At 40.3% G+C, this 15,762-nt stretch overlaps 1 protein-coding gene across 2 annotated transcripts in view; it reads left to right on the plus strand.

The window, feature by feature from the left end:
- kcnq1.2 (potassium voltage-gated channel, KQT-like subfamily, member 1.2) overlaps nt 1-15,762 on the plus strand; it is a 220,935-nt gene that overhangs the window by 43,187 nt on the left and 161,986 nt on the right. Inside the window, exons 12-14 of one of the 2 annotated variants that reach the window (XM_084733895.1) lie at nt 1,544-1,570; nt 3,116-3,169; nt 4,510-4,627. In XM_084733895.1, coding sequence (XP_084590021.1) covers nt 1,544-1,570; nt 3,116-3,169; nt 4,510-4,627 — 199 coding nt within the window. The remainder of the gene's footprint in view (nt 1-1,543; nt 1,571-3,115; nt 3,170-4,509; nt 4,628-15,762) is intronic. The other variant, XM_084733896.1, reaches the window with a different exon arrangement.

Here is a 15,762-nt window from a genome sequence, read left to right on the forward strand (position 1 = left end):
TTTTAAATCCGGGTCTATACACGCAGTATATCATTGCTGTCTGGTTGGTCAAGGGGGCGGTGCTTTAACTTCCTGTGTTAAAAGACATCCCCGCCAAATGAATTGACCCAGACTTCAGGTTAATAAATGCACTTTATGAGTTTTTCCTGTCAAAGCGTGCAATCATAAAAGGAGCTGGAGTGACATAAACTTGACTTAAAGGCAAACCATCACTAGAAGACCAACCACTTATGAGGGGAAAAGTCGTTTCGTTTCCTTCCTAATTGTGTGGACCTTTGATAATGAAGAAGACAACATATGTCTTAAGTTCATGTGGAAAAAGTAATCAAATCAAAGTCAAACAAACATACAAACATAAATAAATAGATACACATGCTGAGACGATGAAGTGGAAAAAAGAATTGGCCAGGCTGTGGATGACATAAAACCATGTAAGGAAGCCTGCAGCCTGCTGTCACTAATGACAATGTGTAGGGTTGAAACAGCGTGGGACTGTATGATCTCTGCTTCAGATCCAGCCATAAAACAGGCATCTGCAATCTTAACTGTCTACACCAGGGCTGCTGCTGTTTTATTTATTGTTTTAACATCACTCTTTCAACTTGGTACTGGGCCGCTGGAATCCTTAACAATACATAGAAATGCTGGGGTTTATGATTCAGGTAATATAAGTTGCATGGTTTTGTGTTTTTTTCTCTTTTAGCCTGAAATAAAAGATTTTTTGGGCCACTTTGGGGCAGTGGAAACTAGTTATGGACACAACATTGACATATCGTCACATTTAAGTTGATGTCGCAAACCTGTGAGCAAACGGTTGCTCATTTACACATCCAGCACTTATTGAGCAACATCAACATTCATTTGGAGTTGTGTTTTTGGCCAAGACTGTCCAGTTTTCTCTGCCTTTTTAGTTTTGCCCAGCGAGTCTCATGACTGTGTCTCTTTACCATTTTGTGCTGAGAAGACAGGGTACAGTGGGTTTATAGAGCTTCTTCTCTGAAAATAGCTTCCTGCAACAAACGGCGCTTTGAGACAGTAAAGTTGCGAGCCAGACAGCTAAACAATGAAGTGAAACTTACTATAAAGCTCAGTAAATTTGAGAAGAGAGCTGCATTTGGTCCTGTATATCCTCGTCAAAATTGTGTGAATTGAGTGTATCTGTTTTTCTCTTGCAGTTCTTTTGTTAACTCAACTACCATGTCATGATGCACACAATAACTTACAACAATAATCCCATCATTAAAAAAACAGGGAGAGGTAAAATATGTAATAATATCTGCCCATTTTAACACCAGTCTCTAATTAAGAGCAGCCATGAAAAAATATAAAAAAATGAATATACACCCTCAGGTGAAGTGCTTGACAGCAGACATCAAACTTATTGCCCCTGTCAATCAAGGAGGGGAATTTTCTGCAACAAATATGCTGGTGCGTTGCAAAGCAGGAACTGATAGAGACTGTTGATTATGTCAGTTGTCATTTCTGCTCAGATTCCAGCCATATTGCACTCCCATATTAACGACATTTCTGCTTTTCTTTGCAGGAATCGCCAGAGTGTTCAGACAACCAGGTGAGTCATTCTAACGCCCCCATTTTTGGAATCATTTCTATAACATTTTGTTACAGAAATGAGGTCAGTGATGTCAAGTTTGCACTCTGTAGTCTTGAATGTAAATTATCAAAAAGATATCAAAATGTAAGGCACAAGAAAACAACAAAAAAGGCTCCTTTATATGTCTATTATTCTTCAAACAATAAGGGTAAGTGTGTAATGTATATGTGACTACTGCACTGTCTAACCAGTAGCCCCTTCCACTGGTTAAGTACTTCTTTTTCTCCTATTAAAAACTCCTCTGTGTTAATCATTAGCTAGCCTGCCTTTTTAATGTGGCCCAGACAGTATTTTAATTAGACTCGCTGGCTGGCTGGGCCTTTGTCCCCAACCGGACCAAACCAGAGCCAAGCAGAGGGAGTCAGACACTGGTCCTGGGTTGACCTGGCCTGTTTTCTTTACTGGGTGCCCTGCCAACACCACGGGTGAGGAACAGGGCTGGCCTGGCTAGGAATGGACAGGGGACCATGGGGACCTAGACTGGGACACGAAAGTGAGGGAGGGAGGGAGGGGGGTTTGTGGTGAGTTGATAAGCGGCCATTGTGGAGCTCCAGTGGTCAGAAATAAACTGGTCTTTGTTTGATTTAGTCAGTGTCCGGCTTATCGCTCCACTTATCTGTCTGGCCTCACCCACCTCCCTGTCTGTGAGAATCCCTCCCCCCTTTTCTTTGTACCTCCATCTCGCCGTCTCTCTTTGCATTTCTTCTGTCTTTCCCCCTCTTCTGCTCTTGGATCATACAACCAAACACATTTCCAGCGATGGGACAGATAAACGACATGTTGTTAATAAACACTTATCCTGTTTGTGTAGCCGATAAGCCAGTTCATGTCTCCTTCAGTGAGCTGAAGTTGAGGTTAAAGGTGGCTCTTGTTAGCTCTGGTTACTCCCCTCCCCCTCCTCACTTTCTCTCCTTCCCTCTCTCTCTCTCTCTCTCTCTCTCTCTCTCTCTCAATCGCCGTCTCTGCTTCCGGACTGGACAATGTTGAACAAACTCGATGATGGAGCACAAGAGAGGTTGAATGGATTTTGCTTGAATTGGAATGGCCATTCTGTTCTTGGGCACAGATTCGCCTCCATTCTTCATCACAGTGGAGGCCTGGCGGCTTGGAGGACAGACTTGTCAAACTCAGACTCTGACAGTCTGACTGCAGGTCAAGACCCCGCGACACATGTTGTTCTTTGCTGTTGTTTTAGCCGAGCCAGCAGCCAGTCAGCCAGCTGCAGTGTTGATCTGAAGCACTGCAATTTCTGTTTCCACTTATAAATTGTTCAAAAATACTTTTTTCTCAGATCATTCCAATTCCACCAAAATCACTCAGTTTCTTCTGTATATATTTCTTTGCATACTAGTGAAAAGCTCCTTGTTAATGCAGAAATTGAACTGTTGTACACCAGACTGTTGAACAAAGGAAACCCATTAATATAATGGGTCTTTGTTTCAGCATTTTTCCTTTTTCTCCTGTCTTTCTTCTCTTCTGTTGTAATGTTTTGCATGCCTTCAGGCCCTCCTCATCACTCTTGGTCATCTTTCACTCTGAGCTGCCCTGGCTCTCCAGGTATCTTTTCTATTTCTTTAACTCACAATTAAATGTATCTGCACTTCTCAGCTTACTTTGCCTTGGACTCCAATTCGTTATTTGTCTTGGAACTGTTATTCACTTTAAAGGTACTATGTGAAGCAGCTGACATGTATTATTTGTATTGCTGATGCGAGAATGGATTGCAATTAGTGCTGAAAAGCATTAGAGTACGCAGATTACTTTTTTGTTGCAACAAGCAACATTTACACAAAAGTTTTGCAATTCAAGTACACTGCTGTTTTCAAATAGGCAGTATGTTACAGTTACAATTTTACTGCATTTTCACCACCCGAGGAAACTGAGGGTAACTTTTTTGCACTTAAGACAGAGGACAGACAGCCAACAGTCTTGGTAGACGCTGAAATCGCAGAATACCTCAAGTCAACCCTTAGTCTTGGAAGCCTCAACAGAAGAACAGCTGAGCTTGTGCGATTTGAAAACCCTGTGTACTTTTATAGTTTGTGTGCAGGCATGTGTTGTGAGAAGATAACTGGTTCATCAGCTGCATGTTGAATCATGATGTACTGTAGGCTATACAAGCTGGAGCTGTTTTATTTTCAGTTACGTAATAGGCCTCTGCACAGTTTGCTGTTTCATTATTGAACAACATAACCAATATGCTTAAAAACCTGTAGCATGTTCATTTTTGGTAATGCAAAAGAATTCTAACAAGTTACTTTTTTCACTAGTTAATGCTGTTATGTAAGAAGTTACTTTTTAATGGTTACAGGTTATTTTTAAAAGTAAAGTTCCCATTGTAATATAATTTTAAAAAGGTAGACCTTCCCTAGGGATGGTTTGTTGGGTAAATCAAAAGGACAGGATGTTTATGTGTGCTTCCAGAGTCTGCCAACGTCAACAAGCAACTGACATCAACCACAACACAAGCTTAACTTTACTTACCTCATCTATCAACATGATGTCAGTAAATCATGTTAAGTGAGTGTTATGTCATCACGTCACTGTTTCTGCTGATTTTGAGGATGCTTGCTCGCATCTATCTACAATGAGCAACACGATGCTGACTGCAGTTGTCTTAATAGCTACCAGTGTTGCTAATAACAAGGATTTTTCTGAAAATTTTGCATAGTACCTTTTACACAAGAAATGAAGTCCTCTATGAGGAATTATGACCTTTAATATTTATGTGAATTCGTATAATGCGTCTGTTAGCTTCATTTTTCTTTCCAATCAAAATGATTAATTATTTGGGAAAAAACACTTCTTCAGTATAAATTATGGCCATCTCATCTCTGTACAGTTTACAAGCATATGATGGTACTGAAAATATTATCTGTTATCTCTGTTCTCCACAGTAAAGAGGAGTCATGATAACAGCACCTCTATCGACATCTCCCGCGCCAACAGTCTGACTGATGAGCTGGACTACATGAGTGAGGACATTCCCCTGCCTGTGGTGACGAACAAAAATCAGTAAGTCTCAAAAAATGTCCCCTCTGCTCTTCTCCGGAGCCCTCATCTCCCTCCGATCCATCACCCCGCACTGACCTCCATTCTTAACTGATTTCCCTCCTCGTCGTAGTACCTAAAGGCCTTTTGTCAGAGCAGAGAGCCCCTCTAGCTGCTCTCTAAATGAAGTTGTTTTGTTGAACTCTCTTGAGGGTTAAATAGACTCTTGAGGGCCAAGGCCATATCAGGTACAGAGAGTTATAAAGGGGATTATCCCTTTAGTCTGGAGGGAAATGTCAAAGAAATCCCTCTCAATAGGTTGTAGGACATGTTAAGGTACCGGATGGCTTGTCACCACATGCCCTCATAGGCTGTTATTTGCTGTGTGAGTTGCAAATGCGTTTTGATGGTGTTCCTTCCTCCCGCTGACCTCATTCAAATGAGCTCCCTTAATGTGAATCAAAATGTCATCCTGATGTAATTAGATTTTCCTCACTTCCTGGGTAAACATGCTGCAGCAGAGCTACAAAAACAATTTACTCCCCATTATTTCTCTACTGAGTCCTGTTCTTTTCACCAGTATCAACAGACCAGCTTTCCCATGTGGTGTTTTCACAAGTTTATGCTATCAACAGTTACTACAGGTGTTCACATAGAAGCAAAATGGAAGGAGTTTGCATGGACAACATGCAAACAACGCTATTGTTTGGCTTAATCCCAGTAGTGGGAGACTGGTAGAGAGCTTTTCCCACTGCGATCGAGTCATGTTTCATCATCGCATCCAGATTAGATGATTACATACAGAGCAGGCAGGTGATACCAAGGTCCCGTAGGACTGGATACAGAAGCTTTCAGTAGATTATGGGCTTTAAAAACGCTGTAATGCTACACAGGGGCTGTAGTTGATGTTGTGTGTACATTGTTCTTCCCTGTCATTAATAATAGATAGTGCACATCCATTGTAGTGATCTGCAACACCCTTTAACGCCTCAGGTGACAGTGCATGTTCACTGAGGGCTTGGAGATGAAGTTTGAGTGTTGTCTTGTGCTTTGGGGTGTAAGAAAATATCGATACACTTGAGTATCATGATGTCATGTTTTGTGATACTGTATCGATTCTCAAAAAGACTGTATCGTGAAAAAGTGATACGTGCACAGACTTGTGGCTGTGGTTCATTTTGTGTTGTGTTTAAACCTCCCACCACTAGATAGCAGTGTTGTTTTCTGTATTCACTGTTCTGATTGTGCAAAAAAGTAAACTTTTTAAACTCAGATTTTATGTATATGGTGGTGTGTTCTTTAGTGTAACAGTTTTCCTAAAATTAGACCAGAAAATAGCAATATATCACTTTGCTTAAAGTATCGCAATATATTGAAGCATAACTCCTGTTACATGGTATGTATTGTATTGCTAGATTCTTGCCAATACACTAATTGTGCTGTGACATATTGCATGCTGTATTTTTAGTACTTGTGTTGTCCTTTTTTAGTCCTTTGTATGGGCTTGTAGTGTATGTGCATTTATTTTATTTTCCTAATGAAGAAAGCTTGTGTGAACTGCCCATATTTTAGTTTAGTTTTGGGTCAACAGAACTTTCTCCTTAATGAAAATCAACTAAAAATCATTCATATACTTTTGGTGGCTCCATTTTCTGGCCAGTCTTGGTGTGTATCTGTGTATAGGCCAACCGGTGCTGCAACACACAGTGTTTTATATATATTGGTTTTCAAATGAATTGAACTGGGTTTGATGTAATAGCTACTCAGTGCGGTCCTTTCTCAGTATGGTATTGCACAGACAGCAGCCAGTTTCTTCAAAGAAATCACTTATTCTCAGTATGTAAGTGTGTGTCTGGCCTCATCCTGTAGATTACAGATGGAATGATACCAAAAGCTCAGGGTGCAATAATGTCAGTATAAAAAGCCTGTAATACTATATGACATGATACATATATTGCAATATTAAAAAACAAAGAAAAATGACGACTTGAGAAAATATCCTTTAATAGGCTAAATAATAAATCTAATGTGTACGCCTTTTTTTTCTACTTGAAGTAACTCTAAGTCCTTCTTTAACAAAATAAAATAAAAGTAGCCAACCTAAGCATGTGCAAAGAATTAATTAATGTTTGAGTTAAGTGTGTACAATTGCAAAAACAAAGGCTATTCAGCAGTCAGTAGCTGTCCTTTTATAAAATAAAATAATAAAAGAATTAACCATGCAATATCACAGTAGATATCGTCACAGTCCGTTAGAGTATTGACACATTTTTTATTGCGATATTTGATATATTGTCACATAATGTTACATACTGAAGATGTATGTCCGTGGATGTTGTTCATAACTGTGAACAGTATTTCTGCCTCATTGGGATTCTGCTCCCTCAGTTTGCCCTGCAAGTCTACAGTCACGTCTGCTGCTCAGCCTAATCTCTGGCCTTTTGCTTCATTCTTCATTCTCCTCTCTGTGCCCTCTTGAAAACAAAAAGTTTAGTGAACTTTTTGTACGGGAGAATACAGAATCATTACCGTAAAGGGTGGAAATCTTACATGGTTTCTCCCAATTTAGTTACAAATGATCTAAACGGTGATCCAATCCTTTAATTCAGTTAAAAAACGTTAACAAAACAAACTTTAACAGTAAAACAATAGTTATGAGCAGCAGAATGCTTCCTCTCTCTCTTGCAGTCTTTTGACCTGCCCGTTCGTGGCATTGGTCCAGGACTCTCTCTCCACACACAACTTAAATTCTGCAAGGTACTGTACTGGCTCCCGCTATTCTTATTCTTCTCAATGTTTTTCCTTTTCTCCACTTCCCCGTCCTTCCATCCACTCTGATCTTATCTGCTGGTTGAATGGAGACCATAGGAAACGTCATCTTGTACGTATCATAGAAACCATGACTAACCACCTACCCAAAATCGTACTAATCATTTAAAACTTGACATGTGCGCCACTCCTGGAAAATGTGATTACAGTTTCTCATATTTTATTTCCTGAGCTGTTTTTCTTTTCTAGATGAAACCTGTTGCTTTTTATTAGCGCTTAAGAATAAGAGCTTCATACATAGCCAAACATTTTTTCTCGCATATATAGTGTCTACACTTGATTGGCACCTAAATATATAGTAACTAATGTCACAATACCAGAATTTTAAACTTTAATACAATACTAATATAAAAATGATACCTTATACCTGTTTTGATACCACTACAAAAAGGAAAAAAAACTGTCCTAGGCACACAAAATAGAATATTGTTTTTCTTCTTTTAAGTTAACAACCTGCAGACTGTGAAAAAAAAATATTATTAATCTCAATAACTGTAAAACTGTAAAATCTCAAGTGCTACAATTTTAAGATAAAATGAGTCCCAACATACCAATAAATGAAGGCTTGCAGTGACGCAGATATTCCCCATCTTTCAAATTATTTTCTGCAGGCGAGGAAATGTTTGTTTGGTACAGACTAGACCCCAACAAAGAGATATAATCATTTTTTAAATATTTCTTGTGAAAATTAAATGCAAAAACTACCATTCCCACTAAAAATGTAACTTTTACAGCCTTGATAGTGACCTTGTCTCTATTGTTCATCATGAAATGACTGATACAGTGTATAAACAGATGTCAAACAAATTTGAAATTCCTCCTTTTTTTAATATTGAGAGGTTTTGGCGTGAACCCTGATGTTTGGGAAACTGTTGCACAACTACAAAGTGACAAGTTGCATTGCCACACGAGCTACACTGTGTATTACTGTCAAATCAGCAGATGCTGAAGCCCAAAGTGCTCCTAATGTGGCACTGAATACTCTGTGAAAAGACTGACAGAAACTTGTCATGTGTAGAAGTAATCTAGCCCCTGATCTCCTAACAGAAGATGGCGCTATACTCTTTTACAGAATGCAGGCAACATGCTGGTACAGTATGCCATAAAAGGACCTATAGCCTGTTGTTCTGGGTGCCTGTTTGCTCACTGCATCATTAATACAACCTTTGTTACTATCAACTAGATAATACAGTGAACTGTTTGAGAACATTTTATATTACTCTTAATTACTGCATAAGCCCTTAAACAGATGAAGGACTTGTGTGAACATTTTTAAAAATCACACTGTGACTTTCATGGTAATTTGTCAAGTAAAATTCAGGATATGTCATCTCATGGCCTGGATACGTGTACATGTTTCTGCATGTTTTTTTTTTTTTTAATTGCCTTTTTCGTGCATTTGTATTTGCGTGTGCATTTTGGGACCACTGGATGTTAATGCCCGAGTGTGCTAGAGAGCGAGTCTTCCAGCTGCAGAGACAGACAGTGTCTATTTGTATCCATTGCAGGGCTTCTGTGCCCATAACTCAGCTGTAACAGCCAAGCTTAGATTTGGGCCATGCTGGGCACACTCCCATAACAGCTGGTTTGTTTTGCCCCTGGTGTCACGCCACCGAGGACAGCACTGTCATTTGGCATCCTTATCTGGCCACCACATCCACCCGTGCTGCCTGAGGCAGCTTGCATGCACATACACACACTGTATCAGTTTTCTCTTCAGTTCTGTCTCCATACTTTCCAGCCTGTAAATGTAAATTTGGCTCGAGCTGGTGCTTTCCTTTAGTTAAGTTTGGTGCTTGTTATTCTACATTTCTGGTGCCTCTATCACTTTTATTTCTCTGTGACAGCACTGGCTGGAACGTTCCACTGTTTGTTGGGCTTTGAGGAAGCAGACAACCCCTAAAATGTGTGTGTGTGTGTGTGTGTGTGTGTGTGTGTGTGTGTGTGTGTGTGTGTGTGTTAGTTCACATGTGAGAGGCATCAATACAGCTGGCTGTGACGTCTCTGGGCTTCTGAAGAGGAAGTGGTGCAGGGCAGCGTCCGCACGCAATCATGTCTTTTGCTCCTCTCAACCCAAAACATACAGACACACACCCACCTACACAAACACACACAAGCACACTTGTTCCCCTCTGAGAAGATAAATCTTTATTATTGCTTTGTTTGTTTGTGTAAAACCAGCTTACGGTGATTTGTTGGATTTTATGAAATATCTCACATAGAAAAAAAAAAAGCACATACACTTGTTCCACAACTGTCAACACAGCTCTTCCCTTCTGACTGTAAACACTGTTCCTGCACTATTTGTTTACTTGGCCCTGTTTAAATGAGGCTTGATTTTGTTACGATTTGGTTTGATATGATACGGTGTGTGTGTACAGCAGTACACTTTGAGGATGTAAATTTCTGAGATTTACTGATTAACTGTTGAATGAAATCATAACAAACCCCAGCGGGGTTGCTGCTGCTAAATCCAGCCCAAAGCAGATTGACATTTACCCTCTTGGAGAATGAGTAAATGTTTCCAAGTACACTTCTTAGGCCCCAAACAGAGGAAGGCCTTGTTTAGCTGATTGCAGTGATTGTGTCCTATCTTTCTCTTTTTGCCTGCTCTCTGTTGCAACACTTTTTTTTCTCCTTCTGTTCTCTGTATAACTGCATCATCTCTCTGCCTCTACTTCAAAAAAGAAGAGAACTCTGTCTCAGAACAAAAACCTTAAGTTAAGATAGGATTCTATAGGATTTTTCCCAAATTGATATTATAGGAGAAACAGAATGAAAGAAAGGCTTTACAGAAGGAAATAAATACTCAATCAAATATTGCTAAGCAGCTTTTATGTCTGTTACGTAGCAACTAACACTCCCAATTTTGTGACCGTACCAAAGCATATAAAAATGGAGCAAAAACAACAATAGGCACTTAAATCAAAACAGATAAGGTGGAGATTTTTGTAACATCTGTAGAGGAAAATTGCTGACTTGGGAAATAAAAGAGAATTAATATTTTTCCCTCAGGGATGTTAAGAACTACACTGGCGCCATGTTGATATGATGACATCATGATGAGATAATGTTCGTGTTACAACTGTGACATGTTACATTCAAGGCTGCTCTCCCCTACTACAGGTGGAAAAGTGAAAATAAGAACAGTTTTCCTGAAGTTAGGAGAGTTTATTTAAGATTTTGGAAAGTGTTGTGAGGTGTAAACACCCCAGCCAGCTCTCATTTAGCGACTAGATTTTCACATTTCTTTATATAATTTACTCGGAGATGGTCATTGATGGTGATTGGAGTTAAGGAGTCTGATATTGATTTGTGGTTGTCTACGGCTGAAAAACTGAAGAAGTGGATCTAGCCATCTTACTTGGTTGTGTTCTGTTTCGCAGCTGTTTGTCCTGTTGCAATATTGCACTGTTGATTTTTGGCTGTTAATTGCTCTGGCTTGTGTTATGTTGTTTATTATTGTGCATTATCTTTTTTTTCCAAAATTTTGGTTTAATAAAACATTCTATCACCAAAAAAAAAAAAAAATGGACAGTTAGGATGCTTGTGTAATACACATGTCCAAACTTAAGTTAGGACAAGAACATTGACTTAGAGACTGTTAATCTGTAACTTTTTTTTTCTTCCCAAATCAGGTCCTAACCCTAGTTACCATGGTTACCAAACAGTTAAGATGGGATCTGCAAGTTAGGAAGTCTCTTCACTACGGCCACTGGTTCTTTTCTCTGTCTGGTAGCACCAGATCAACGCCTGTCATCTTGTGACCTGAGGCAGTTGCTCCTTCCTCCTGCTGGGTGTGTCTAGGATCTCTTCCCCTCTCCTCCTCCTCCTCCTCCTCCTCCTCCTCCTCCTCCTCCTCCTCCTCCTCCTCTTCAGACCTGTAAAAGCCTGCATGGGCCACCTGCAGACAGCTCTTAATTAGTTTCCCTCTTACAAGCTAGCCGGAGATAAACAATGAAAACCCACTGCAGCGCCACAGGAGGGATTGCAGGCAGAGACACATGCATCATGGCCTGTCCTCTTCAAGTAGGGGCCTCTCTCTGCTGAGCAACTGGCGTCTTTTGTGCAAAGCTCTGAACAAATTGACTTTTTGTCTGTGTGGCCTCTGTATGTCTGTCTTTTACACTGTACTCTGATATAGATGGCACAGATGACTGTTTCAAACATGTGGTGTTTAGTCAAGTGGAAAAATCTGTAAAGTAGTCATGGTTTCTGTCACAGGAGACTTTTTTTAACCTTGAATATTGTCACTATAAGAAATGTTGGTGAAATAAATCCCCCCCCAACAGCATGCACTCTCCTCTCCTCAACTTTGTGCTCCAAAACATGCTGACTAAGAAGTTATTTTATGGGGCTTTATGCAAGATTCAACTGTGAATCCAATGTGAAAATATCCAATAAATCCTCTTAATATTTTTGGCTTCACTGCCAAGTATTAGAATGACAAACTAGACTAGGCAAGGGCCCACTTTGGGCACATGCACAAGACACTAATGCACACACATATGCACACAGACAAACGGATGGGGTAAGATCCGTGGCCTCCTGCCCTGCAGCAAGAAAAGCTGCCCGGGTGCCGGTGCTTTATGAAAAGATAGTGAAAGAGACTAAGAAAGAAAAGAACAAATTGTGCCCCAGTTTCTTGACTTTCAGCCAATTTCTAGAGCATAAAAAAGACAGAAAATAGTCTTGGTGCAGTAAAACAGCCACACATTGATTCATATTCTCTGGACAGCAGAGCTGTGCACGGAGGGCTTCAGTAGTTAATCTCATTACAGACTCTCAGCTTTTTATGTGGTTGCTGACCTCCACTCTACCTTTACTTACTTGGATGTATTAGAATTAGTTTAATTGCTCTCACTCTTCCAAAATACAACCAACATAAATGCAACAGTTAAGCTGGCAGTATAGTGCTGCACAGTCAAAACTGAAATTGGCTTGTTCTTACAGGCAGTATGTTGATCGGGGACATTTTGATTGCTGCAGTGTGTGCAGGCCTTAAGTCAAAACCTGTCAAAACTTTAACACAGATGTTCATTGCCCCCATTGTGCTGTGTCTGCATTTGGTAAACACTGCCATGCGATCAGTTGGAACATTTTTCATGTGCGCTGCTTTTTCCACTTCGGATGGATGGAAGGATTGGGACCCTAAAGATAATTCCAATTTTAGGCAGCTTGGAGAGAAATTAATCAGCTCTGACTTAAAAAGTTTTTTCTCCACTGAGGTTCAGTGTGTTTCACAATGTCACATGGACATTATAGCAATGTATGTGGTAATGCAGTTTTCTGGATATGCTAAATTTGTTGCAGAAAATGTTCTCTGTAAGTACTCTTGCATCACAGACTGCAAATTAATGCATTGTAAATTGAACAGAGCTGTCCACAATGACTGGTCTTTGAGTTGCCTAGCTGAAAAACAGAACCATGTCCTATTTATTTCTTCTGCATTGCATTACACTGAGATGTGACTAGTCAGTTATGGAGCATCATAAAACAGTTTTCCACTTTAAATGAGTTCTGATTTTGGGTTTCCCAAACTCTGTGTTTTTTACTGCAGTATTTTGACTTGCTGAAACAAGCCATGCCTTTGATATCCTCCATTGTTGCTGGGTTTTTACCCTGTTAAAGATGATGTCATGGCAATTTCAAGTGGCTTTGCTATGGCAATCAGTTTAGAATTCTGCCTACATTGAAGGAGTACTATCTACGGTGGAAAACAAAATTGAGAAAATTACCTTGTCCCAAAACTGAGTCAAACTGAGTAGAGCTGAGCAGTACCATGCAGTGGAAATGAAGTTTTAGGGGTCATTCAGATGTTCAGATTCAGAAAATGCTAGCTGTTCCACTTTTATCTTTTTGACCAAGGTGCTTGGGAGGTTGCCACTGTCATCATGGAGCAATCAGCTCCACAGGACACGGATGAGCAGCTGATTATACTTGTTCAGGGGTGCCTTTGCATACGCTGGTGAGCATGACGATATGTACGTACAGCTCCGGGTTGACCTTTCTGACGTATTTCACAGACATGGTGAAGCAAATCCTCTGGAGCTAATTCAGTAGAGTTAATAGATGACCTGTGGTGCACTTGTTGCAGTCGAAAACGTTGTCAGTTTTCCATCTCTGTGCGCCACGGACATGCAGCAAAAGTGTGCTGCGATGCCGTCGCTACCATTTTTGAGTGCACTTGTCATGCATTTCCATGAACGCGGGCACGCAAAAGACGCAACATCTGAACAGCTATTAGTCTTGTGGTTTATAGCGTGTCTTTACCACAGATCTATATATGTAAAATTACACTTGGAAGTCTAAACCGTGAACAACAAGGCTGCCACAGACATGATTTCTTGAGCTCCTGTGAAGTTGGTTGGTCGGAGAGAATGAAATTAAATAAGTTTTACAAATCCAACTGCAGTTCGGCCAATTCTGAGTTCTCTGTCACCTCAAATATTGGTAAGAAAATTCTGTCAGAGGAAAAACAACAATGATGGGAAAGTTTTACACAGGGGGCGCACACATTACATCAATCCTGGCTACAAGTGACTCCGCTTGTACGATTTAATCTGTACATGTGCAAGATGGATAATCCCTAATGTCACAGGAAGGCCTACTGCACCGAAACTCATCTTTTTTTCTTGACAGTATTTATTTTGTGTATTATATAGATTACTTAAATGATAGCTATGTGATACTTATGTACATGTTAAAATAGTAACTAAAACTTGATATTACTTGTAAAACAAGTTCCTGGTTGGATCAGGATACACTAATCTAAATAACACACTGTGTGCTACAGAGAAAAGATGATGCTGTGTGCTTAAAATTTTACTGTTCTTCCACAGAGAGAGATCATTGGCCACTGGAGCAGATTCTTCTACCAGGGGCCAAAAACAGAATCAGCAAGCCATCTTTTATGACATCTACGTCACACCCAAGGCAATAAAAAGCATTTTCATGAAGTACTTAATTAAAGAGTGCGTGACACTGGCCATCCTGCATTAATGGAGGCCCTCGTGCTGCTCTTATAAGGGGTGAGAGTGTTTACTCCCCCTCAGTGGTGTTGGTGGTTCTGGGAGGGTTTTTATGGCGAGGGACCATCAGTGACTGGGAGAATGGCCCGCTTTATGGCCTCTCACCGCGGGTTGGAAAATCCAGCGACTCAGCAAGCAAGTACTGCATAAATAAACTGTCCAGACCAAATAAAAAGATACTCTCACCAACATGATCTCTAACTGCTGCATCCAGATTATTGACTGGTCGTTGCGCAGTGGTTGGAAATGATATGAGGGCTATTTCGGCTCTATTAGCTCCACTTAAATCCGCCTGGATTGCACACAGTTGTAGACTAAAGTGAGCCTGTCACGGCATGCTGGTTTAGTAAGTATCCTGGTGTGGTGCGGTGGATCAGGGTTCAATCCAAAATCAGCATGAGTAACTACCCATGAACCAGGCCAGACTGAGTCAAAGCCAAAAATAGACTGGCAAACAAGAGCTGAGTTCATTTATCTTAGTTTTTCTCTTATCTGACAGTGTGTTCTGTAGACAAGATGATACTGTGGGGGTGTATTGTTTTCCCTTTCTTTTCCTGTCTTTTCCTCTAAAGTTTGATGGTCAAATAAGACAGGGTTTCTCGGGTTACTGGTGATTTAGCTATTCATGATGATTTTACTGTTGGATTCTTAGTCCTGCTTCAGTTTGCTGTGTTTAATAACCGTATCATGCGACTGAAGCTTATATTCACTCTCACAGTGAGCAGCTCTGTTTATATGCTCTAGGGATGCATGATCAAATCGGCACATCATCATTATTGGCCCATAAATGCTTTACAGTGAAATTTCCTATTGGTACAAAATGAACTGATCATTTCTGCCGATCATTCTGCTGATAAGATGGCCTATATCTGAGGTGTGGAGGTTTTTTTGAAGTGTCCCAAACTGTTGCTCGACTTGTTTTTTTTGCAGTGACTGTTCAGTGTCGGTCATGTGAGGAGAAGCCAAATCGCATTCCTTCAACAGTACAAGTTTAATTCCCCATCTCAAGAGCTGTAATACTGATCATTACGACAAATTTGTGAAGAAAGAGAAAGAGAAACAGGCACTAGTGAAAAAAATCTGTTAGCAGTTGTTTGCTTATTCAAGATCTGCATCTGTGGGCCATCGTGAAAAGAGTAGGCCATTGTTAATTCCACTACAAGAGAGAGCTGATGTTCTCTGCAATTAGGTGTGAAGAAATTTGTGCGTAAATCTGTGTCGGCATTGCAATTGGCCAAAATGAGTAGGAAAATATCTGCAAAAATCCCTGCCTGCCTGAAAGACCAAGAACAGAATCGA

The sequence above is a fragment of the Lutjanus erythropterus genome, chromosome 13, assembly GCF_056507025.1.
Source record: "Lutjanus erythropterus isolate fLutEry1 chromosome 13, fLutEry1.hap2, whole genome shotgun sequence".
Lineage (NCBI taxonomy): Eukaryota > Metazoa > Chordata > Actinopteri > Lutjaniformes > Lutjanidae > Lutjanus > Lutjanus erythropterus.